The 25003-nt window shown below is 54.0% G+C and overlaps 1 protein-coding gene across 6 annotated transcripts in view; it reads right to left on the reverse strand.

Annotated features, from left to right (window-relative positions):
• Positions 1-20507: 20507 nt before the first annotated feature.
• ARHGEF10L (Rho guanine nucleotide exchange factor 10 like) overlaps positions 20508-25003 on the reverse strand; it is a gene marked incomplete at its 5' end in the record, with an annotated part of 146836 nt that continues 142340 nt past the window's right edge. For all 6 annotated transcript variants that reach the window (XM_082675294.1, XM_082675292.1, XM_082675293.1 and 3 more), the window contains 2 exons: positions 20508-21558; positions 22825-22947. In XM_082675294.1, the coding sequence (XP_082531420.1) occupies positions 21020-21558; positions 22825-22947 (662 nt within the window). In that variant the 3' untranslated portion in view covers positions 20508-21019. The remainder of the gene's footprint in view (positions 21559-22824; positions 22948-25003) is intronic.

Consider the following 25003-nt stretch of genomic DNA (forward strand, 5'->3'; position numbering starts at 1 on the left):
TAGTAAAGACTCAATGAATTTGCCAAAAGTTATGTGTGGACTTTGTACATTGTGATCTCTATAGGGTCAGGGGAGGCACCATTATACCCATTTTCTAGATATGAAGCCCAAGACTCAGAGATAACAAAGGATTTGTCCCAAACCACATAGCCGGCAGCAGGCAGAGCTGGGATTTCAGCCCAAGTCTGTGTGATCCCAGAGCCCATCACCTGAAAACCAAAGCAGACTTATCCACGTCACTGTCCCTTCTCTCTCACATGGTTCCTTTAAGAGAATCCCCGTAGGAAGTTCAGACGACAGCTGAACTGTCCAGATACATCGGACGACAGCACACAGGTTCCTCAGGTTGGTGCTCACAGAGGCTTTGCCTCCTCCCCGCCTCCAATCCCATAACCCAAACCCTGGCCCTGTCCCCTAGAGGACCTGGACAGGGCTAGAATCTAGGGCAGGGATCACATCGCCTATTCACAGCCCTGATGGAGTGTGATCAGTATAAACCAGATGGGGTTCAACTCCAAGTTGCCCCCTTACTGGCTGTGTGACCCGGGGTAAGTGACTTGACCTCTCTGAGCCTCAGTTTCTTCAACTGTAAAAGGTGAATTGTAACACATGGCTGATGTGAGATCCACTGAGACAGCATAGAAAGAAAGGGTACACTGTAGGTGCTTAGGACTCCCCCACCGGCTCAGACAAGAGTGGGGCTGGATGTGGGGTGGGAGGAGGCTGGGTTTCCCAGGCCCATCCTAGAAGAATCTAGCCTCCAAGGCTGCTGTGCAAAATTCATCCACTACTGGGTGCCTCAAGAGGTGGTCATACAGCGACTCCCCAGGCAGAGCTGAGGTCAAGTCCAGGGGGCCCAAGACTTAGTCACCAGAGCAGGGCACTGGCCCATGCATCTGCCAATGGGGAGCTCGGCCGTCCCCAGGTGAAGGGCAGCAGGGAGCAGGGAAGGGGGGCTGATCCTGAACTCCTTCCCCCTCCTTAACCAGCCCTGAGGGCTCAAACCACTTCGGCCCCTCGCTCACCACCAACACCCCTCCTAGCCCCTTTACCTTGGGTAAAACAAATCCCTAGTCTGAACCTCAGTTTCTTCAACAATCAAAGTGAGTTTTAACACAGATTAATGAGCTCATACATGTAAATAGGTTAGAATAGCGTCTGGCACACAGGAAGTACTCAGTAAATATTAGCTGTTCCTATTTGCGGCTCTAACCAAAGTTCCCCCCAGAATCCTCCTTCATGCACCAGCATCTCCACCCCACCTCACACCCAGTCCAGACACCTGCACTGTCTTGGCTTCTGACATAAGGCAAAAGATGTGGAAGAAGGCAAGAAGGTATAAAAGCAAGGATTCTCACCCCAGACCAGCTAAGGAAGAATACCTGGGCTGAGCACAAGAGTATCCGAGAGGGCAGGAAAACGCTAGATTCTAGCAGAAACTCTATAAAGTTACGGAAATCTAAGGCAAAGAGGACCCACCTGCCACTCCCCAATCCCTGCATCAACACAGAATGAGAGCAGAAGACATGTCTGCCTGCGGGGTCCAGGCAGAGGGCCTGAGCTTGCTGTCTGCAAGGTCCCTACCTCCCAGAAGGAGAATGTTCCCACACACACAGAAAGCCACAAGGTGGGAGAGGAATGCGGGGGACAGGCAGCGATTGAATGAATCAAGAACTAACAACCACACAAGACCAAGGGCAACCCAAGGAGGCAAAGAGGCAGCGGGCATGGGGAGCCTGAGCCAGAGATTAGGTTTCTGCCCCTGGTCAGAATGGAAAGTTGAAATAGAAATTAAGCTCAGGCTTAGAGCGATAAAGAGAGCTGCACTTTTTGCACACTGCCATTGGTGGATGAGCAACTGAGAGCGCAGTGTTACCAGGGTTCCCCTTCTGCAAGTAACACAGCACTGGACAACTTCATGTTTCTTTACTGGGTGGTCCCCATCATTTAAGGATGGATTCCTAGAAGTAAAACTGCTGGGAGCCAAAGGCTACTAACTGCTAGGGCTCTTAACACAATATAGAAGCACTCTCTTCCAGAAAGCTCAGACCAATAAATAAATTAATTAATATTTTTTAAAAAAAAGAAAGAAATAGGAGATCAGGGAAGTTCCCTCCCCTTGGACACCAAGAAACAAACATCACGACAGCTGTGGTGACTGAGCCTGAACTCTGGAGAAACCGAGGCTCGGGCAGGCTGAGCAGCTCGCCCGCAGCTGGGCTGGAGAGCTTGCAGCCCGGCCTCTTTCCCAGCACCAGGAGCCTCCCTCTCGGGTGCCTAGTCAGAACCAAAAGACGTGGGCAGGCACGGCCCCTCCTCCTTCCCTCTCCCTCACAGGTCCTGCCCAGGGCTGCCCGCACTAAATCGGCCAGCGTTTGGTTCCCACATGTGTCTCCCAGGCCTGCGATGGGAAATCCTGCCCCCCTGCAAGGCCTGGGCGGGTTGAGAGGCTTAGGATACCTGTTGTACAGTTGAGTACACGGAGGCTCAGAGAGGACCACAGCAGGCCCTGGTCACTGGCTGGCCGGAGGCAGCGGAGATGTTAGAACCCAGATGTGTCCCCATGCCCGGTCCCTCCTGACTCTGACCTTCCACAGCTAAGAGGAGGCGGCAGGCACCTTCCTGCAGGGCCTGAGCGTCTGACAAGGTGGGGGGATCTGGAGCTTCTGAGCAGCTGAGGTTCTCAGGATGTGGAAACACAGAGGCGCGAGGCCAGACGCTCTCCTCCAAGTCTGATGCAGGCAGAAGCAACAATTTACAAGCGCCTTGGGACAACGGGGGAATCATCTCTGCAGACTCCCAGCGCCTCTAAAAGCCATCTAACTTTCTGTTCCTTCCTCTGTGCCCAGCAGCCATCGATCCACGACTGTCCCCTCTGCTCCTCCCATCTCCACACCCGGCATCTGCTCAGTTCCCTACCAGCTGTCCTGCCCCGAGGCAGCCCCTCTGAACTTCAGTCTCCTCCTCTGAACCTGCAGATGATAAAGCCACACCCCCAGGACTGTTTTCAGGGTGGCTCCTGGCACTTTGTAAGGGCTCAGTAATGTGGGGTTTTTTCCTGTGGAAAAGCAGCCCAAGTCTTGCCCCCCCAATACACCAGGCCTGTGAATCCCTCCCCCTCCTCAGGGTGAGGCTCCAGGGACACCCTTGCTGCCCCTTTGCCCCTTGTCTTTCCAGAACCCAGAGTCAGAAATGTCCATTTCCTCGGGATCATTTCTCCCAGGCCCCTTCTCTGTGGTCCTCCAGGCCTACAGCAGGACCCCCATGAGCTCAGTGAATAATTGTTGAATGATCAACCAACAGGAAAAACAGGGTTCAGGAAGTTGACACCAGGAACGCCCTCCTCCAGGAAGACTTCCCTGACCCTCTACCCAGGCTGGGTTAAGGGCTTCTCATATGAGCTCCCCTGAAACCCCCAACTATTTTAAGTGTAGGCTCTGGGGTCCAAGGCTTGGCTCTGAACTGGCTAGCTGTGTGCCTTTGGGCAAGTGACGTAACCTCTCTGTGCTTCCATGTCCTCACCTGTAACAGGAGGATAATAATCACAGTGTCTGCCAAGGAGAATTGTGAGGGGTCAGGGGACAAGCACCGCACACAGGGTGGCACCAGGCACATTCTGAGCGCTCACAGATGTGAGTGGTTTTTATTAACGGTCACGAGTGTCACTCCGTGTCGTCTGTTTACCAGACTGTCTTTTGCCACCTGCTCATGAACTCACTGACACTTGTCGCGAAGACGGCTGGGTGCTTCCCAGACCCCCACGGAGCCCCTTCGCAGCTTCCGTGAGCCTCCCCGCTGACTCTGGCCTCCCCCTGTGAAGTCTGCACCCACAGCTCTCCTGCAGAGGCTGGGCTGCTCTGCCCACGTCTACAGAGAGCTGAGCTGCCTGGGCCTGTGCAAGCCCAAGGCTGGCCCTTGGCCAGAGACTGACAGGTCACCAGCTGAGCCCAACCGTGAGGTGTAACTTATACTCCAGAGTCCCCCGGGGAATCAGGCCGAGGCTACTCCCTGCGGGGCTTTGCCCGAAATCACACTCTGGCTTTGCAGTCCCCCAGCCATCCCCCAAATCCTCATCTCTTGAAGCCACCTTTGGCGGTGGCAGGGGTCCTGCCCACCTCTAACCCCACTCTTTTTTTTTTTCTTTTGGCATACGGGATCTTAGTTCCCTGACCAGGGACTGAACCCGTGCCCCCTGCAGTGGAAGCACCGAGTCGTAACCACTGGACCTCCAGGGAAGTCCCTACCCCACTCTTAACACAGCGCCCAGACACAAGCTGCATGGTCGCTGTGGGGGAATGGTTGAACTGAGGGATGCCCAAGAGAAAGATGTAGCGAGTCAGCCAAGGGAAGAATTCTGAGAGGGAGAAGCCAAGGCTGAGAGCCGACGGGTCTCCCCCGGACCCACACCACCCCATCTGCACACAGCCCCCTCCCCTGCCCACGCTGGGAGCCATTTGCAGCCATAAGTGTTCAGTGGAGTACGTGGTCTTTAATGCACGGGCCTTGGGCTCCATAAACAAGGTTGTAAAATTTAAAGGCAAATCAGGCCGGGATCCCAGGGGCAGCCACACTGACATCACAGCTGGGGTCTGGGCTCGTGTGGAGTGGGGAGGAGGGAGCTTTCGACAGCGTCCGTTCTGGGATGGAAGGAAGAGGTGATGTGGGCCCGACTGGTTGTTGCTTCTGCTCAATCATTGGATCTGAAATGACTAGATGGGCGCAGGCCTACATTTAGACCTTACCACAGTCAAGGGGCTGGGATATTTTGTCTCTTCCAAAGAAAATTCATCGTCCTCTCTGCAGATGAATACGGGACCCAGCACAGGCTCATAGGTGTCAGGGCTTCAGCCAGGGGAACAATGCGAGGCCCTGCCCTCCTGGAGCTTTCATTCTAGAGGGGAAGAGAAAACAAGTACACCAGTAAGTCATGACAGTTTTAGGTACTGATCAGTGCGATAAAAGTAAGATTGGGAGGGAAGCCTACTTGAGATTGGGGGATCACAGTGAGATGACACCCCAGTAATACCTGTATGAGGAGGGAGGAAAGGGCGCAGTCTGCTTCGGACCACAAGGCTGGCTGCTCCGTCAGCAGCCACTCCAGGCTCCTCCCCCCACCTCCCTGCACTGCAAACCCGGCAGCTGCTAGCAGGTCAGACTCACCTTCTGCAGCCTCACCCAGGGGGGTTTCTCACCCAGCTTCCCAACTCCGCACAATGCTGATTAGGCATGTAGGCTTTGGAGCCACAGTCCTGGGTTCAAATCCCAGCTCTGCCACTTACTAGCTGCAAGCCCCTGGACCTCATTTCCCGGTCTGCAGAATGGAAGTAGTGACAGCATCTACCTGCTGGGATTAACAACACTGGGAAGATGAAATGAGGCAGCGTGTGGCACAGAGCAAGCCCACAATAGGGCCAGCGATTATGGTGTTTTTATCATTATCACCCCTTCCTTGTTATGACCCAAGATAGCTCTGAAGTCAACATAAGCAGACCCAGCAGATTGAAGACAAAGGGTGAGAGCTACAGAGATGCCTGTTCCAAGAATCTGGCTGAGACCGGAAGAGAAGGAGCCAGTCAGCTGGAGACAGAAGAAGCTGGGGTGGGTAGGGAGGGGCTGGGCAGAGGAGGAGGGGCCTGAGGGCCTCAGATCAGGATAAGAATGAGCATGGAGCCAAAGCGGGGGCTGCCTCATCCAAGACATGCCACAGACGGCATCTGAAGGATCCAGGGGAGGCTCTGGGATGCTCAAACACGCCTGTTGGAAGGTACCCAATGTGTAAGATGAGGGAGGCAGCAGAGGAGGGGAGAGGTGTCAGGTAGGCCTGATCAATCCTGGCTTCAGCCATTTAGGGGCCATGTTATAAAACTCCCTAAGCCTCAGTGGTACCATCTGTAAAATGGGGAGAACCCTAGAACCCACCTCAGGGTCATTGCAAGGATTGAATGAGACGTTGCGTGGGTCAGCACTCACTTAATGGAAGTTAATAGAATTAGAGTGAAGAGTCTCTGATTTTAAGATCCAGTGAACCCAAGGCTCCACATTTTATGTTTCTACATGGCTCCCGAGTTGAAGACTAAATCTTACTAGAATGTTGGCTCTGTGAGACAGGGATTTGGTCTGTTCTGTTCATGGTTTTAGTCCCAGTACCTGGCACCCAGGACTTGGGAAATATACGAGGGACTTCCCTGGTGGCACAGTGGTTAAGAATCCGCCTGCCAATACAGGGGACACAGGTTCAATCCCTGGTCCAGGAAGATCCCACATGCTGTGGAGCAGCTAAGCCCGTGCGCTACAACTACTGAGTCCGCATGCCTAGAGCCCGTGCTTGGCAACAAGAGAATGAGAAGCCCGCGCACTGCAATGAAGAGTAGCCCCTGCTCACCCCAACTAGAGGAAGCCCGCGCACAGCAATGAAGACCCAACGCAGCCTAAATAAATAAATAAATTTTTTTAAAAAAATAGGTGAGCAATGTGTGTTTGTGTGTGTGTGTGTGTTGAATGAATGAGTGAATAAATGAATGAATGAATTGGCAGGGCTGACCATTCTCTGGCCAGTTGCACAAACCAGAATAAAGGATGCCATTCCTGACTTTTTCTCACCCCCATCCATCCATCCATCCCGCCTCCTAAGGAACAGCTCTCCCATCAACCACCAAACCTCCTCCCTCGGAGCCGGACCCTCACTCACCTGGAATGCTGCTGCAGCCTCCCTTGCCTATCCTCCTTTCCCATCTTAAAAATCTCATTTACCAACAGAAAAGTTCATTAGCCAAATTGGGGGCATGCTGCCGCAGGGCTGAGCCATTATCAGGCACAAAAGAAAGTCTTATCCCCGTCACTTACAAAATTAACTCCAAGGAACTCAGGCACTGAAGGCCACGGCACACCCTCCTTCCCAAGAAGTCCTCGAGTGTGGCCAGGGGGTGGCAGCAGTGACCAGGGGTGGTCACTCACAGCCCCAGACCATGACGGAGCAGGAACCCCACCGCGGTCGGGTCACGCACTGACACCCTTCCCCGGCTCACCCCAGGACACTCTGAACATGAGGCCAACTGCCCCCGTATCATTAAGCAGCTGGCACAGGGCCCTGGGAAACGTCTTAAATAGATGACCACTGGCTCTGATGAGCACACTGGTCAGCAGAGCTGACCACGTTTCTGAGAGCAGCTGCCCTGAGCTCTACGAATCAGAATCTAGGGAGAGGTGAAAGGGCTTGTGGCTGGTGACTCCAAGGCGAGCTGTCCCTCCTCTGTGGTCTCCGCCACCCCCAACCTCCACCATGCATTCCATCCTCCTTAGACTGAAGGACCCAGGGGACCTAAAGGTCCCTGAAAACAAGCTGGGTTTCAATCCAGGCTTTGCCATGTACCACAGAAGTCAAGTCACCTGACCTCTGAGAGCCTCACTCTTCTCTGCTGTAAAATGGGCATGACAATCCCACTTCCTGGCACTGGTTAAATGAGATACACATAAAGCATTTGACACAAGCCTGGACATAGTGGGTCCTCAGTAAACAGTAGCAGTTACTATTATTACTGAAATAAAATAATGAAGCCCCTTCACTGACTTCGTGTATCCATTTGGAAAATGGGTCTATGGGATAAACGAGTGACTCCTGATTTTCATGAGACTTCTCTCATTCTGGGCTTTCTGTTCCCTTTGGGATTCAAAGGGTTGAAGAATTTGATCAAGGTCACGTAGCTGGTAAGTGGTAGATGCAGGATCTGAACCCAGTATTTCTGACCCCAAAGCTAAGCTCTTCTTACCATACCATGTGCTAAGGAGGGGCAGCTGTGCAGACATGTGAGCCTGCAGACGGATGGCTACACCTGAACACATTCGTTGACCATGTTTTCCTTCTTACCAATCGTCAATTGCATGGGAGACTTCAACGACCTTGAGTTCACACTGGCCATATGCAGTGGGTGGAAAATCTGTCATATTGGAGATCAGGAGACCCCGGGTCCAGGCACAGCTCTGCCACAACTCTCTGTGGCCCCTTAGCTGGGTCACACCCTCTCTCCGAGCCCCTTCACCATCTGTAAAGAAGAAGGAAGGTTTCTGACTCTAAACAATGTTCCAGCCCAATTCCTTCCAAGGTCCTCCTCTAAGGCACCTGCTCTTAGGTTTGGAGGTGCCTGACACTACTTACCATGCATCTTGCACCCCGACACAGTGTCACCCCATGGAGCCTGAGCACACCTGAACCACCTGCGCTCCGTCTCCTCAGAGAGCAGCACAAAGGAATAAAGGTAGACTTCAGGAATTCCCTGACTCCACATGAGGCAGTTTCGTGGGGATGAAAGATTCTGGAAATGGAAGATCTCCTTGGGATGTAAAATCCACAAGCTGGGGTACGTGATAACCACTGATCAGCAAAGAAGAATAACAATGATAGCACGAAGGCTTTTTTTCCCCTCGTTGTAAATGAAAGAGATGCATTGGGTGTCTAATTAGCAAAATATTAGATAATTGGTGTAATCTGGTACTATTCCCTTTTTGACAGCCTCTGCTGTACTGTCCCATTTCAAGCTAGAGCTGCCGGTAATATCAGCTGATAATTGTAATAGTGAAAATGAAAAATCAAATCAGAGTCATTGGAGGCTCCCATTAAATTGATTTAAGCCTGGAAAAATTAATGGGATTCCCTTGCCTCCCCCGCTCTTCCCCCGCCTGGTCTCTGCCTTGCTCTGCCCCAGAGCAGAGCTGCCACATGAAGAGAGAGGTTGGGTGGGGGTCTGCCCCTCGGCCTGTGACCCGCTCCCACCCTGCAAAATGGTCAGAATCCACCTCCCTGAAGGCAGTGGTGGGAGTCAGTAATAGAATAGGGTAAAGGGCCCAACGCCGGGGCCTGGACAGAGCAGGTATAGCTTTCCTTTCCCATGAGGACCAAGCCTCTGAGACAGAACAACAAGTTTGATAATGCCAAGAAGTGGAGTCAGTATGATGTGTGTCCCATCTGTTCAAGTGACAGAAATCACCTCAAACCAGCTTAGAGATAAAAGAACATTTATCGGCTCATGAAACTTGGAAGAGTCCAGAGGAAGGGCTGGTCCAATGATGTCACCACACCATCTTTTCTGTCCTCTCCCATGGCAGCTGGAATTGTTCTACAACGAGCTGGTGTGGGGATGGGGGTGGGGAACATGACCACAGACAACTTCTGGATTCATGTGGGTCCCAGTTTAGCAACCTCAGAAGAAACAGCTTCTCGCACCCAGCATCAATATATAAAGCCCAGGGAAGGGCCCTGATTGGTTCATCTAGAGTCACATGCCCATCTCTGAGCCAATCACTACTGCCAGGTGGCTTAATATTACATTGACTAGGCCTGGGTCCCAACCCATTCCTGGGACTGAAGGAACAAGGTGTTAATAGGATTGGCACCTGCATCAGGAGAGCAGGCAAAGGGGCATCCCAAAAGTTTGCCTTTACTACCAGAAGAGGAGGAGGCATGTAGTTACAGAAAATGAACCATCCCAAAGTTTAGCATCTTAGAACGACACCCTTTTTGATGATGTCATGATTCTGTGGGTTGACTGGGTTCAGTTTGGTGGTTCTTTTGCTCGATGTGACATCATCTGGATCTGTAGTCATCTGGGGACTTGACCAGGCAACAGCGTCCAAGACAGCTCACCTGAGTGCGTGGTGCCCAAGGCCAGGACTCTCTCTCAGGTCTTCTCTGTCTCTGTGGGTCTGCCCCAGTTGCCTCTCCAGCAGGGTAGCTGGACTTCCCATACGGCAGCTCAGGGCTCCCGAAAGCATGAAAGAAGAAGCTACCAGGCCCAGAAATGGCATAGTGTCACGTCCATCATATTCCATTGTCAAGCAGAAAGACAGACTCAGATTCAAGAGGAAGGTAAGAGACTTCTCAATGGGGACAGTGCCAAAGAATCTTCAGCATTTTGAACCCATCCTGGGAGGATTGAGCAAACAATGGCAGTAGGTATGCCCCCTAATGTCCACTCAGCTGTGAATTAACTCCAGAAGCACTCATGGAGGCCCTGCTCAGTGCCAGGCCTTGTGCCAGGGGTTGGGCCTGAAGCTGGACCTCCCCACGACCCCCTCCCTTGTCAGGGGGAGGGTCCTATGACTGGGCTGTTGTGTATCTGTTGTCATGGGAGCCAAGCCATTCTGGAGGCACTGGTGCTCCTACAGGTCTTTCCCCATGAGGCAGTCCAGTGAAACATGGGAAAAGAAGAGGAGAAGGCCTTTCTCTGGGAAAGAAATGCTCGGGGGCTCCGAGGGGGACTCTTTGAGCTGTCAAAGGTGGGGTTTCTCACTCTCCCTCATCAGAGCAGAAAGGTTCTGGAACCAAATTGGCCTGTGTTTGAGTCCAGGGCCTCCAAAGACCAGCCTTGAAGCCTTGAATGGGTCCCTTTGGCTCTCTGCACCTCAGTTTCCTCATCTCTAAAATGGGGTTGATAATTACCCACCTCATATAGCTCTAAGGAGAAAATGGACTCACATGTAGAAAAGCTAGTACAGTGCCTGACACACAGTAGGTGCTCAATAATGAGGCCCTATTAAGACAGGTTACCACCACTCCCCAATGTCTCAACCTGTTCCAAGGTCTGTGCTGTGTTCCAAGGACACCCTGCCCTGTGGTTTCATCTCAGCCGATTCAGCTTCTTCATACCCAGGCCCCCAGTCCTGAGCATGCCTGGAGGAGCTGGCCCCAGTGTCCTTCCCTCGTCTAACCATCCCCAGGAGAGCACTGGCCCCTCTGAGCTCCTCCATCCCTGCCTGTGGGGTTCAGGCCAGCTCAGAGGGGTTGGACTCAACATACTCATTTCATTTCACACACATTGAGTTTGGGCCTCTTGAACCTCATATCCAGAGAAACATGCAAATTGATGCAAATGATCCCTGATTTATGCAAAATAGCATGCAAATGTATGTCCCTGGATTTGCCAAAGAAAAAGGCCTGGTCACCTAATTTAGCAGAAATAACAGGGGGATAAAATTGTGTCTGTCAGTCAGAGTTAGGTTCAGGCTCAAAGAACTCTGGAGGCCTTCTGGAACGGAGCTGAGGGAGCCCTAATCACCCTGGGCCACAGACCCTGACCACAACCCTTGGAACCAGGAGCCCCCAGCCCTGGGTTTGCCAACAGAGCCCAGCTTCACAGTGGTGCCCTGTTCCCCTGCAGCTGAGCTCCCAGGATCTCCCTTCCCTCCAGATGGGGCCCTGGAAGAGGATGCTCCCCAGCCCCACCTCCCTGCCCGCATATACCCCCATGCTCACTACCTATCGGCCCCATTGTTAATATCATTCAATTAAAAACAGCTACCACTGAGTGGGCAGGCCCTGTTCTGAGTACTTTCCACACAGGGCTCCTTCACTCCTGGCAGCAGCCCAGGATAAGGAACTGTTATCACCATCTTACAACAGGTGAAACTGAGACCAGCAAGTGGGAGGCCCCAGAGCTGTGAGACCCACCCCCCCAAACCAGCTTTCTCTCAATGTGTCTTGGAGACACATTGGGTCTCCAAGGACCTTTTCTTTTCACACCTGTGTTGGCCTCGAGGCTAGGGGCTTAGCTCCAGGAGGGCAAGGACTGTATCTGCTCCGGGGCCCCGCCCTGAGCCTGGGGCACAGCAATGAATGAAGCCTGCTCTGGGGTATCACTTGCTCAAGCACAGGTATGTTTTCTGCAAACTTAAACTGCCTATTTTATGGACCCCTTAAACAGCTCACAATGTGATACCTATCAGGACAGTTTTCACTGCACTTTGTCCTTATTTTCCAAAAACACTTGGTGAGAGGAACCAGTTTCTCTGTGTCCTGAGGCAGCAGAACCAGTAAGACTTTCTGCACACACTGCTGAGTTCCCCGAGCTATGCCTCTCTAAAGGAGGTGCTAAGGGCTCACAACGTGCCTGGCACGTTTAACGCTCTAAAGAGGGGCATCTCAGATACAGACGCCTGGCAGGGCTCCTGTGTGAGATAATAAGCCAGTTAATGAGGGCTCACCGTGGGCCAGGGGTTGCTCGGAGCATTTTACATGAATTAACTCATTTCATCCTCAAAACAGCTCATGTGATCAGTGCTGTTACTATCCCCACGTTCTAGAAGAGGAAACCGAAGCTAAAGGTCCGCAAACATTCTGTGGCTTGCACTGGCACCTGGGCCCCTGTTCTCACACCTCTGTCCTCAGGCAGCAGAGGGAGGGGGCGGGGCTGGGACAGGGGTTGAGGATAGGGCGGCAGGGAATGCAGGGTTAAGGGTATGGGAGGCCACAGCCCTGGGGTCCTCTTCTGTGCTGTGTGACCCTGGGCAAGTGACTTCACCTCTCTGAGCCTCAGTTTCCTCATCTGTAAAGTGGGGATAACAACAGAACCTCCTTGGGGGGTGGTTGTGCCGATTCCTTGCCATCAAGGTTATAACGCACTTAATACGGTGCCTGGACCTGGACGACAGCTCAGCACCTCTGCATTACTATTGGGCAGGACTTGGGCTCACAGAGGTGGGGACCCGTGGGTCACACACAAAGTGGTGACAGAGACAAAACTCAAACCCACATCTCCTGACTAAAGGCCCAGCACCCTCTCCACCACACAGCCTGCCCATCCATCGGAGGGGCTGGCTTCCAGGATGGGGCACCTGTAAGAATCTGTTCCCTGCAGAGAAGGAGCCAGCTGTCTGCCTGGGGGAGAGAGCCCATAATGGCCAGGCTTCTCAACAGGAAAGGTTTGTGGTTTCTGTTGATATGAAAAGATAACAAGAAATAGCTCAGGTAATTATATTAATCGTCCTCAATTTACACATTCTTGCTATCTGCTATTTCCCCAGGAAAGTGTAAATGAGGAGTTGAGAGCAGTTCCGCAGCGCTGTAATTAGGTCTGTGTTGTGAAGAAGTTTCTGTTGTGTGTCTTGTTATCAGATCTCTTCACATTGAGGGTCCTGCCTCCCCTGTCAGACTGGAAGCTCACCAAGGGCAAGGGATTATCTCCCACTTCAGGCTGGGGGTCTCCACCATCTGATTGGAGAATCCTCCGAGGGAAGAGATAGATCTCCCCCTTCAGACTAGGGTCTCCTCCTGGGGAGAAACTGTATCTTCCCCATCAAACTGGCAGATCCCTGAGAGTTGGGCTGGGTCTCCCCCATCAAGTTTGGGGTTCCCTAGAACAGGCCCACGTCTCCCTGTTGCTAGTCGCAACTTCTCCATCAAACTAGGTGAGAAAGGCTGTGAGTCCTCCATCAGCCTGGGGGCTCCCTGAAAACAAGGACCTCTCCCCCATCAGACTTGGAACATTCTCGTCTGGCTCTGTCTTGCCCATCAAGACAGTCAGTGCTGTTAACATCCTCATGTTTTGTGGCTGAAGCTGACTCCGTCCTCGTGTGGACCCCGCCCACACGAACACACATGCACCTGCATGGCAGTCTAAAGAGAGCAGGATCAGACCCACAAGAAAGCAGGTTTCAGAGGTTCTGCGACCTCTAAGGAATGATGGGGCAAGCTTACATGTGTGTGTACTGGACTTTCATAGGGTCGCACAAAACATGTTGGTGTCAGGAGGGCTGGTTCCCCTCAGACAGGACAAAAAGGAGCCCCACATGGTTCTGGCCTCAGGGAGGGACAGCTGAGGTTCCCCTGAGCTGAGCCTAGGATTTGGAAACAGGCCAGGAGAGCCTGGGCCAGAACACAGCCCCCACCCCTAGCCCAGCCCCAGTCCCTCCTGGAACCAGCCCTCCCAGAATGGCAGACTCTGCCCCCCCATCCTCGTCCCCCTCCCCGGGCTGTGTGCACTGCAGCTTACTGCTCCCTCTGAGCCTCCGTTTCTTCATCTCCCTCCCTTTCCAGTTAGTTTTGGTTTTTCTGTTGTTGTTTGTTTCTTTTGTTTTAATATTTAGTTAGTTAGTTGCACTGTGTCTTACCTGCAGCATGCAGGGTCTTCATTGCCATGTGCGGGATCTTTTTGTTGTGGCATGCGGGATCTAGTTCCCTGACCAGGGATCGAACCCAGGCCCCATGCATTGGGAGCGCAGAGTCTTAACCACTGGACCACAAGGGAAGTCCCCTTTTCCAGTTAAGTTTGAAGATTCACTGAAATAATGCTTGTAGCAGTAGCAGCAGGACTAGAAGATGTAGTAATGATAGTAATAGCTAATACCTAACATCTACTAAGCGCTCACAGCCACCCTGCAAGGAAGGCATTATTAACCCATTTATTCAGCTGAGGACGTGGAAGTACAGAAGCCTGTCCCTTGTCTAAGGCCGCATAGTAAATACATGATAGAGCCAAAATTCAAACGCAAATCTGCATCACTCCAAAGCCTGAATCTGCTGCACCACACCTCACTGCCTCCAGAAAGCCTCCCTCAATTGAATCTCCTTGGCACCAGTACCCTGCTTGCTGGACTGCATGTTCCATGAGAACAAGAACAATTTCATATCCCCAGTGATTCTAGTGCAAAGTACCCAGTTGTATAGCGAGGTGATGTGTTTGAGATATAAGCCCGAGGTTTATTTTCATCCCCTATAAATCTTGATTAGTCAACATCTCCCTGGCCCCCACCCCACTAAAACAATGCCAGATAGCGTGTGTGTGTGTGTGTGTGTGTGTGTGTGTGTGTGTTGCAAGGGAGGAGAGAGAAGTTGTTATGGGCTGAATGTGGGTCCCAACCACCAATGTGATGATATTTGGAAGTGGGGCCTGTGGGAGGTGATTATGTCATGAGGGTGGAGCCCTCATGAATGGGATTAGTGCCCTTATAATAAGTGGAAGAGACACCAGAGCATCTTCTCTCCATCACATGATGATACAGCAAGAAAGCAGCCTGCAAGCCAGGAAAAGAGCTCTTACCAGACACTGAATCATCCAGCACCTTGATCTGGGACTTCCCAGCCTCCAGGACTGAGAAAGAAATTGTTAAAGTCACCCAATGATGGTCTTTGTTACAGCAGCCCAAGCTGACTAAGACATAGGGGATGAAACCTAAAAGAAACAACCAGCTTTGAGTTCCAAATTAGACATTTTTGTGTCCATAGCAAGACTATCTTCTTGGGCTTCCCTGGTGGTACAGTGGTTGAGAGTCCTCCTGCCGATGCAGGGGACACTGGTTCATGCCCTGGTCTGGGAAGATCCCACATGCCGCGGAGCGGCTGGGCCCGTGAGCCATGGCCGCTGAGCCTGCGCGTCCGGAGCCTGTGCTCCGCAACGGGAGAGGCCACAACAGTGAGAGGCCTGTGTACCGCAAAAAAAAACCAAAAACAAAGACTATCTTCTTGAAAACCTGGCTTTGTTGGGGAAGAAAACATTTAAAAATTATAAAAGCCACAGCCAGCTCTCCTGGGCACTCACTACAGCAGTCCATGCGCTACTGGGGGCACGGGGGATGCTCGGCCCGAGGCCATCTCTCTGGCTGCAGTGAAGCAGGCTGGAGGGCTGAATGAATGGCTCTGGGAGCAGCCTCGGCCAGGGACCCTACTGACAAGAGGTGGGGATGTATGCCCAGTGTCCTGACCCCGAAGCTGGGGAATTCTGAGGCTCTGCATGTCTCCCGAGCTCCCCAGCATGGGTCACCTGCTCAGTTAACACACACTGCTCTGGCTTCTGTCCCATCCCTGTCTCACGTCCCATCTCAGTGTCCCCAGTTTGAATCAAAATCCTTGTCTCAGGATCTGCTTCTGGGGAAACCCAGGCCAAGTCACTTCCTTTGATGAAGCAAGAGCAAAGCTCCACGTCTGAGCCCAGAGACCCCCACAGGCCACAGAGCAGCTCTTCCCAGGCCAGAAATCCCATTTTAATCAGCAAGTTGGAAATGGAGGAGACTGGAGGAGACAAGCCTGAGGATAGACACTATGTGGGCTCCCGGGGAGGGAAGCGCACTCCCAGCCCACACCCTGGGCCTCACAAGTCCAGGAGAAAGTCAGGAAGATGAAGGGAGACAGAGCCGTGGGCAGGGATCTGTGTCCCTGTCATACCCACCAGGGTGGGAGAGGGATGGGGACAGCAGGGAAGAGGACGGTCTGGGCCAGCTTGTCTGCAATGGCCCAAGTGGTGAGTGTCCTTGTGTGCAGGGAAGGACAGCAGGAGGGAGAGAGCAGGCTGGGGCACACATGGGTGGGTGGCGAGCAGCCTGCCATCAGCCTGAGATCCCCAATCAGCAGCTGCACAGAACCCCAGCAGGGAGACGGGTCCAGGTCACAGCTGCCTCCTAATGAGGGTCTCGTCTGGAGGCTGTATCTGCTCATCGGGGGTAAAGAAAAGAGTGGTTTTCCCTCAGGCAAGGGCAAGGGGCTAAGGCACATGGTCTGATATGCTCTGGGCCCTCGGAGCTATGGCATCCACGCCTATCACTCCCTCCATCCCAATCACAGGGGCCCCAAGGACCACCCAGGTTGCCTCAGCCTCAGAGCCTCACCCTGGACCCTGCTCCCCGGGCTCTTCGCCCAGACCAATCAGTTCTTCGCCTCCTGTTCGACCTTGAACCCCCTTCCATCAGGCCATTCCCCACCACTCTGCCTGAATTCTTCTTGTCAAGGTCACCAATGGCCTCCACGTGGCTAAACTGAAGGTCAGTTCTCAGGCCTCGTCGTACCCTCTCCACAGCATTGGACGTGGAAGATCGTTCCCTCTTCCTTCCAACCCGCTCACGTGGCTTCCAGGACGTCTCGCCTTCTTGGTTTTCCCCTTGGTCTGGGCCAGGCCTTCTCAGGCTCCCTGGGTGTTGCGTTCATCTCCCAGACCTCCCAACACCCGCCTTCCCTGTGCTGTTCTCACGTCTCCTCCATCTCCTCTGCTCCCCTGAGATACAGCCAGGCTCACACCTGCCTCTAGCCTGGACCTCTCCCTGGACAGCTCCAAACGCACAGAGCCACCGCGCCCCCTGCTTCTCCACTCCGATGTCCAATGGCAACTCAACAGTAATGAGCCCCAAACCCAACTCCTGGTCTCCCCCTAGAAAACCAGCCATTCCACAGCTATCTCCAACCCCCGCCCCCACCTCAGTAAATGGCAGCTGTGTCCTTCCAGTTGCTCGGGCCAGACACCTTGGGGTCATCCCTCACTCCCCTTTCCCTCCCAGCCTACCCATCAGCTAACCCTGTGGACTCCAGCAGCAGAACCCATCCACAATGACTGGCGCCCTTCACCTCCACCACGCCTACGGTGGTCCCGGCCTCCAGCATCTTGCACCTGGATTACAACAGGTGGTCTCCTGACCTCCGCACTTCTACACCTGCCCCCACGCAGTCTCCTCATCTTAGCAGCCAAGAGTGATTGTTAGAAAGCCAGAGACAGATGGCATCATTCCTCGGCTCGAAACCCTCCGATGACCCCCCATGTCACCAAGGAAAAGGCAAGGTCCCTCCACAAACTGACCTAATAACGCAGGACCAGCTCCTACGCACGCCCCCCCCCTCCGTTCCAGCTGCCCTCCTGCCTCGGCGCTTTGCACTTGCTGTTCCCTCCGCCCGAAATGTTCTAGGGCCTCATGTCTGCTCCTCCTTCGGCTCTTTGCTCAAACGTCACATCGTCAGCGAGGCTTCCCCAGCCACCCGGTTTAACATCAGAGTCCCCTCTCCAGTACTTTCTAACCCCCTTCTCTGTGTCATTCCTCTCCAGAGCACAGACACCATCTGACACATTTTACTTATTTATCTTCTGTTCCCTCTGCAACCCCCATAGAATGGGGGGCAGGTGCGTACCGGGTGTCTGGTTCACCAGTCTACCCAGTGCCCATCTGGATCCGGGTCCTGGCACATAGTAGGCTTTCAATAAACCCTGAATGAATGGTACCCAGCTCCCATGGCAGGAACTGTCTACCATCCCCTCCCTGAGACACAGAGAGGTTACGGTGCTTGCCTGATGTCACACAGCTAGTAAGTGGGTAAAGCACAGTTGGAACTCTGTCTCCCAAGTTTTGCTCTTGGGGGCAGAGTCACCTGGTGGCTAAGAGTCTGGCTCTGGCGGCAGACAGACCTACCTCAGTCTTGGCCTTGACACTTTTCAGGAAGCTGCTTAACTTCCCTGAGCCTCAGATCCCTTACCAGCAAAATGAGGCAAACAGAGCCGCTACTCAGGGCTCGGCTACGAGGATGAAACGAGCCGGCGCACCCAGAGCACTTGCGGTTATTATTACTCTGCTGAATATAGAGTGAGGGCCTCTCCTCTCCTATGCGAGGCACATCCTCCACTCGACTCGGGAGCCGTTTCCGACGCCCCCCGCTCCTCCCTCGCTCTGTTGTCAGAGACTCGAGAGAGGAGCCGTTGACTGATATGATAATTTCACTACAGTAGCAGAGTCATTCAATTGCTCAGTGACAGATTTCACGGGCCCCATCACATCTCCCGGGTCCTCTTCAGCGGAGCGATCTGCAGGGCTAGGATCTAACAGACCCGCAAAGCTCTCAGACACTAACTCCTGCACAAAAGGGGGAGACTTCTTAATATGAACAGCCTGCCTCAAATCGTTTGGAACAAGGCAGGCTGCGACAACATAAGCAATCATCACAGAGCCGCTGCTGGAGGACCATTCTGGTGCTTTCCATGGACCTGTTAACACTTGTCCTCGGTAATTCTTCAAGGCATCATCGTCCCCATGTTAGAGGCGAGGAAACCGAGGCCTGGAGGTGAAGGGATGCCCTGGAAGACACACGGCAGGGCTGTGGCAGAGCTGGACGTGAATGCAGGCCTGCCGGATCCTAGACTCCAGGCTTGTCTGTTGTCCCAAGCGGCCTCTACCTGCCAGTCGCTGTCCCAGGAAAAGTCCCGTCCAGCTCCCCCGGGGAGCCCCACCCAGACAGTGCACTCAGTAATTAACTTGAGCAATGAAAATGAAGACATGTTTTGTTTTTTTTTGTTTTTTTTTTGTGGTACGCGGGCCTCTCACTGTTGTGGCCTCTCCCGTTGCAGAGCACGGGCTCCGGACGCGCAGGCTCAGCAGCCATGGCTCACGGGCCCAGCCGCTCCATGGCATGTGGGATCTTCCCGGACCAGGGCACGAACCCGTGTCCCCTGCATCGGCAGGCGGGCTCTCAACCATTGCGCCACCAGGGAAGCCCAAGATATGTTCTTTATCCCATTTGTACTTAGAAAGGACACTCCTCTCCCATTGGAGGTAACAAGCCTCCCTTTGATACAAAATGGGAAACTGAGGTCCAGAGAAGATGGGTTCATCTGGAGTGGATGTAGTTGGCCAGTGTCCAGGGCCAGGGTTCCTCCAGACACAGCTTCCCCTCCTCCTCCTGGGCAACCATGCTGGAACACTCACCCGCACCCCACCCCCCGCCAGGAATAAGCCAACCTGTGCACAGGCTTTTCCCTCCACAAGGCCCTTCCCCTTCCCTGCAGCACCCTTGACCTCCCCCAGCCCTCGCCCACTGGCTCACGCCTGCCCTACCCGCTAAGCATGTACTTCCTGAGGACAAGGGGCAGGGCTGGCTGTGGCCTTGCTCACCTCCGTGGCCCCAGCAACTAGCATGGTGCCTGCGTACAGCGGGGCTCGAGGGGCGTGTGAAAGGAGCAAACAAGGAAGTGACTCCTCCAGTGCACGAGGTCCCATCGGGTAGTCGGGACACAGCTGAAATGTCCCCTCCCTGGCGCCTCTTCGCCTGGGTTCGCGGAGCTTCCCATGGAATCGCATCGAGCCGTGAGGCTGGGTCTCATTTCGAGGTTTGCCTCCCGCCTCGGCTTCCCTCCTCCCTGTATCCCAGTGTGGCCGCCGTTACGTGTGGAAGGGAGGACAGGTGGGTGGGTGGGTGGTGGGCAAACAGACACGCCGACAGATGACAGAGAGGTGGATGGTTGGGTGGGAAGATGGAGGGAACACTTCCCTTCGGGGTGGTGGGTTTGGGTTTTGGTGTTTTTTCTATAAGCAGCTCCAGAAACTTAAGGATGGATATTGAGCCAGTTCCCCACCTGCCAATCCCACCCCACAGCCTGGGCTCTGCTCCCAGCCCCTGGAACTCACCCCATCCTCCCTCAGACCCAGGGGCCTCAGCCCCCTCCCTCGTGGCTCTGTTGCCCTTACCAACAGCCCCAGACCCTCACCCTCCACACAGTGAAGCCCTTCAGTTTCTTTTCCTCCCAGGCTTGCCAGATGGATGCCAAGGCCTGTGCCTCCACACCATTCCAGAGCTGGGGCCCAGCCTTCTCTTCCAAAAACTTTCAGAAAAGAAACTCCCAAGAGCCCCTCCCCGAGCAGAAGAGAACTTTCTGGGGTGATGGAAACAGTCGTACCTGTGCTGTTCAATGCGGTTGGCACTCACCACCTGGGCACCTTGAGCCACACTAGAAATGTGGCTAATGGGACTGAACAATTGAATCTGTGATTTTATTTCATTTTAATTAATTAAAAAATTAAACAGCTACATGTGACCAACGGCGACTGCACCAGACAGCACAGTTCTAGGGCCTGTTCTCGCGGTGCCTGGCCTGGATCCTTCCTGCTGGTTCCAGAACAACCCCTATCCAGTGACAGCTGCTCTGTCTCTTCGCCCATCACATCTCGAAACAACAAAACAAAACAAAAAAACAACCCTCAATCCAAGGACTGACGTTATTCTTGCCTTTTATTCCAGCATCTCCCAGAGCTCCAATATGTACAGACTTTATACACATATAATATACACCATATATACGTATTTATATATATTCACACACCAGCCCACACACTCTCATACACTCACACACACGCACCCTTCCAGGAAGGGTGCGTGGCCGCCCCTGAGCCCCGCTCGGGCCTGGACAAGAGGCACTGGGCTTGCCAGGCAATTGTGAGGTTTTGTGTTTTTTGCTTTTAAAAAGAAGGCCATCTTCTCCAGAGGTGTCCTCCCTCTCCCCAAACCCAAACCACTCCCCTAAACACTCTGAATTTTTTTTTTTTTTCCTTAAAAAGGAAGAGGTTTTCCTCTGCCCTGCTCAGGTAGTTACCAGAGTTCCAGGCCCGTCCGCATGGCGCCGTGCAGGTGCCTGGAAGGCACTGCCACCCAGTGCTCCCTGGGGACCCTGGACCGCTGGGCGGGTCCACAGCAGGCCGAGAGCCTGGCTTGGCTGCGTGGCCTGGGTGGGGGCTATAGCGTCAAGGGCACCTGCCAGATGAGGAGGGCGCTGTCCGTCTCCCCACACAGGGCTGGTTTCCCACTGCCGCCCGGGGCGCCGCCGAAGTTGCGGTAGCCCTGCCCTCCGGAGATGATGGCCACCGAGCAGATCTCCTTGCGGTGGGCGTCCCGGGCACAGGGCCGGCTGCGCACCCAGACGTCGGGGTCATCAGCCATCTCGTAGATGGAGCCGTCCTCCTCACTGTGCTCCAGGGCTGAGCCGTCCATGGGCTCCGGCTCCCGCACGGAGAGCAGTGGGCCCGGGAGGTGGGCAGTAGAACGCAGGCGGTACTGCAGAAGGATGCCCTTCTTGCGGGTCAGCTCGCGGCCCACGTGGCTCGCAGGCACGGGTGCTGGCTCGTGAGCCTGACCGTCTGGCTTGTCCTCCTCGGCTTGCGGCCCCTCGGCCTCCTCCTGGTCACTCCGCAGGATATCGGGGGCCAAGATGCTGGAGGCCACGGCCAAAAAGGCCACAGGCCCACAGTGACCGTTGAGTGAGACCATGCCTTTCCCTGCAGGAAGAGGGCAGAGAGAAGGGGCCCAAAGGCCCAGAGTTTTAAAGACCCAACAGGTCTCTTGGAGAATTTCTGGGGTTTGTTTTTGGTTTTTGGGTTTTTTTTTTTTGGTTACTGCAATCTACGTTGTTATCTTCCCAGAAGGCCATGGGTCTGGGGGAGGGCTCTCAATGCTCCAGGGTTACTTTCTTTGGAGAACTGGAGCAGGGGAACACGAATGACTTTATAAACCACATGGGGAACCTCGGTGTGAAAGCACCTGCAGCTCCCTGCCTGAGCCATCCTCACATCTCTGTGCTGTTGCCCAAGCCATCGCCTCTGCCCAGAGAGCCTTTCCCATCCGCCTAACTCTAGCTCAGCCTTGAAGCCCAGCTCAGCTCCTCCACAGGGCACCCTTCTTGCCTTCAGCCATGAAGAAATGATCACTCCTGTCTCTATGCCCTGCAGATTCCAGGACACCTGCCATCACAGCACCTGCTACCCTGACTACAAGCTGCCCCTACCAGACTCTCAGCATTTGGGGGCAGGGTCTCTGCCCAACGCACCCCTGCAACCCCAGGACCAAGCCTGGGATGAACAGATTGACCTATGTGATAAAATCATGAAAATGGGAAATCTTACAATTTAGGAAGAGAGTCTTCTTTGGCAGAGAGGTTGAGCTCCACCTGGGGCTGGTCCCTCAGGACTTCTCCCTCCCACTGCACTCAGCCCTGCCCTCCAGCAGCAGCTGAAAGAGGCCACTTCGTCATCACCCTCAGGACAGAGGCAGAGAGGAGCCCAGAGCTCTGGGGTCTTCCCTGATCCTGGACCCCAGTGCCACAGTCAGGGCAGCCCTCCCTCTAATCCATGCAAACACAGCTGCACATGGATCCCCAGACCCAGGAGCCCTCAGTTATTTCTACCACTGGAGCCTGGACACTTTGAAGCTGCTGTGGGGAGGGGGCAGAAGGGGCCCAGCAGATCCTCTACCATGAGTCAGGTGTCTCAGCCAATCCCCAAACCATCTGGCCAATATGCCTACTGTGCCCATTGCTAGGTTAGGTAACTGAGACTCAGAAGGAAGACTCAGAAGGAGACTGCAAGGCCAAGGTGATTTAATTCCACTGAGCCACAGTGCCACCTGCGACGACAGAGGACGTTAGAGAATGGACCCCCACCCCCATATCAGAAGAGAGCGCAAACATCTGGGCACAAGATCCACCCTTCCCTGGCCGCAGGTAGCTGACTCCCTGGGCCCTGCAGCACTGGCTCCCAGAGCCTCACCTGTGATCTTCGGGATGCCTTCCAGCCGAGGCACAGGCAGCAGGACAATGACACCCTGGTCAGTGCCCACCCAGAGCAGACCCTGGCAGATGAGGAGGCTGGTGACACACAGGTGCTTCTGGCCTGCAGAGGGAGAAGCCAGCATGAGCGGTACATCCTCTTGGCGGGGGGGGGGGGGGGGGGGGGGCAGTGGATGGGGGCCACGGCAGGTGAGAAAATGGCACAGTCTGGGCTCCTCTCCTGAGATAAGCAAGAAGCTAGACAGGGTTGTGATTATGATCTGGGGCTTGGGAGGCTAACCCGGCTGGGGTCTGGCCCCTGGGTCCCCCAGCTGAGGGCTCCCCCGACGCAGCCTCAGTTTCCTCCTCTGTAAAGTGGGGCTTCCTTGAGGATGCTATGAGGGAAGGCCACGGTACTGGCCCACGTGAGCATGGCTGGCTTATCTTGGCACAAGGTGTGCACTAAGGGCCGCCCATGCCAGGGACACAGCTGGCCAGCTTGGGAGTGAAGGGAGGCCTGGGAAAGTGGGGGTTTGAGGGTGAAGCAGATGGCACAGACGGGATGCATGGGGAGGGGTCCAGGTGAGTTGGCAGTCTGTTGCAGCCCCTTGGTTTCCAGCCCGGGCTTAACATCTTGCCCACATGGGCCCTTCCTTTGGCGAGGGCAGTGTACCCTGCAGCCCCTGGTCCCAGCAGTGAAACGGGCACTCAGCGCCAGGCGCTAGCATGTTTCTGATGTCAGTCCAGATCAGTTCTTATCCGGCTATCCCCGGGGCTGTCTGTTCCTTTTAGTGAGAATAGCAATAGCAGGGAAGGCGGGTCCCCCTGCTCTTCACAGGGAGGAAGCACAGTACGGGCTGCACAGCGTGGTGAGTGCGAGCACGGCTGCGGGGCCAGGCGCTGGGTTCAAACCCCAGCTCTGCTACTTCCTGGCTCCATGTCCTGGGGCCAGAAACAAAACCTGTCTGTGGCATGGTTCCCTCGCTTGCAAAAGGCGACAATGATGATATTTCAAAGCCTTGTCCTGAGGAGTAAATGAGCCAATGATTGTAAATTACATAATCCAGTGGCTGGTACATGGCACTCACAGGTAGGGGCCGTCTGCCATCCTCGCTGCTGTTCCGTTGCTAACAATTCCGGTCAACGGGAATGGGCATGACGGAGGGGCTGGGAGCCCACTCCTGCCCCTCCAAAGGGCCGTCTCACTTCTGGCCTGAATTCTTCTGCCCAAGGACAAGATTATTCTCTCCTCAAATTCAAAGTCATGCCATGACGTGAAGTGATGCTTAGAACAGGGGGTTCTCAAGCTGGGCATGCATCAGCACCACCAGGAGGGCTGATAACTGAGGGGCCAACCCCAGAGGTGAGCCCCAAAACTGCATTTCCAGCAAGTTCCCAGGATACCGATGCTGCTGGGCCTGGGACCACACTTTGTGGAATACTGCTTTGCAGTTTCCAAAGCACTTCGTATACCTGCCCTAGCCTGACATAAGCCTTGCGACAGCTGAGAGGTACGCAAGACCCAGATGCTGTGCCCATTTTCCAGACAAGGATATTAAGGTCCAAAGAGGTCACCCAGCTGATGAGTGCGGGGTGGGGAGTGGGGAGGAGCAGAGCTCAGGCCTGTCGCTTCTTACAGCCTGATGCTTTCACTGCCTCTCTACTCGAGCAAATTACTTGAGTTCCGTACCTGTAGGTGTATGGGCTTCCTCTGCAGAGCAGAGTCTCAGAGCAGAATGGTGTGGCTCCATGGTCACCCCAGAAGGAAGGTTACTATCTTGGGGTTCACACAGCATTTCCTAACACACTGGTCTATACCATCACCCATCCATTCACTCGGCACCCCAGCACATCCCCAGGACCTACTGTGCGCAGGACGCTGCACTCGGTGCTGGAGGCACAGGGGGAACCACGCACACAAAGTTCTGCTCCTAAGGAGCAAACATTCTAGAACTTTCTACAATAATGGAAAGGCTCTCTACCACACTGTCCAATTTGGTAACCATTAGCCACATATGGCTACTGACACTTGAAATATGGCGAGTGGGACTGAGGGGCTGAGTTTGTAATTTCTTTTAATTTTAATTTTAATGGTAGCTACTGTACTAATGCAGCCCTGGGAGGGGAAAGAGGAAAAGCAAACAGAAACAAGGAATATAGCTCCTAGGCAGAGGAGTGAA

This window comes from Grampus griseus, assembly GCF_964374135.1.
Source record: "Grampus griseus genome assembly, chromosome: 1".
NCBI classification, from domain to species: Eukaryota; Metazoa; Chordata; class Mammalia; order Artiodactyla; family Delphinidae; genus Grampus; species Grampus griseus.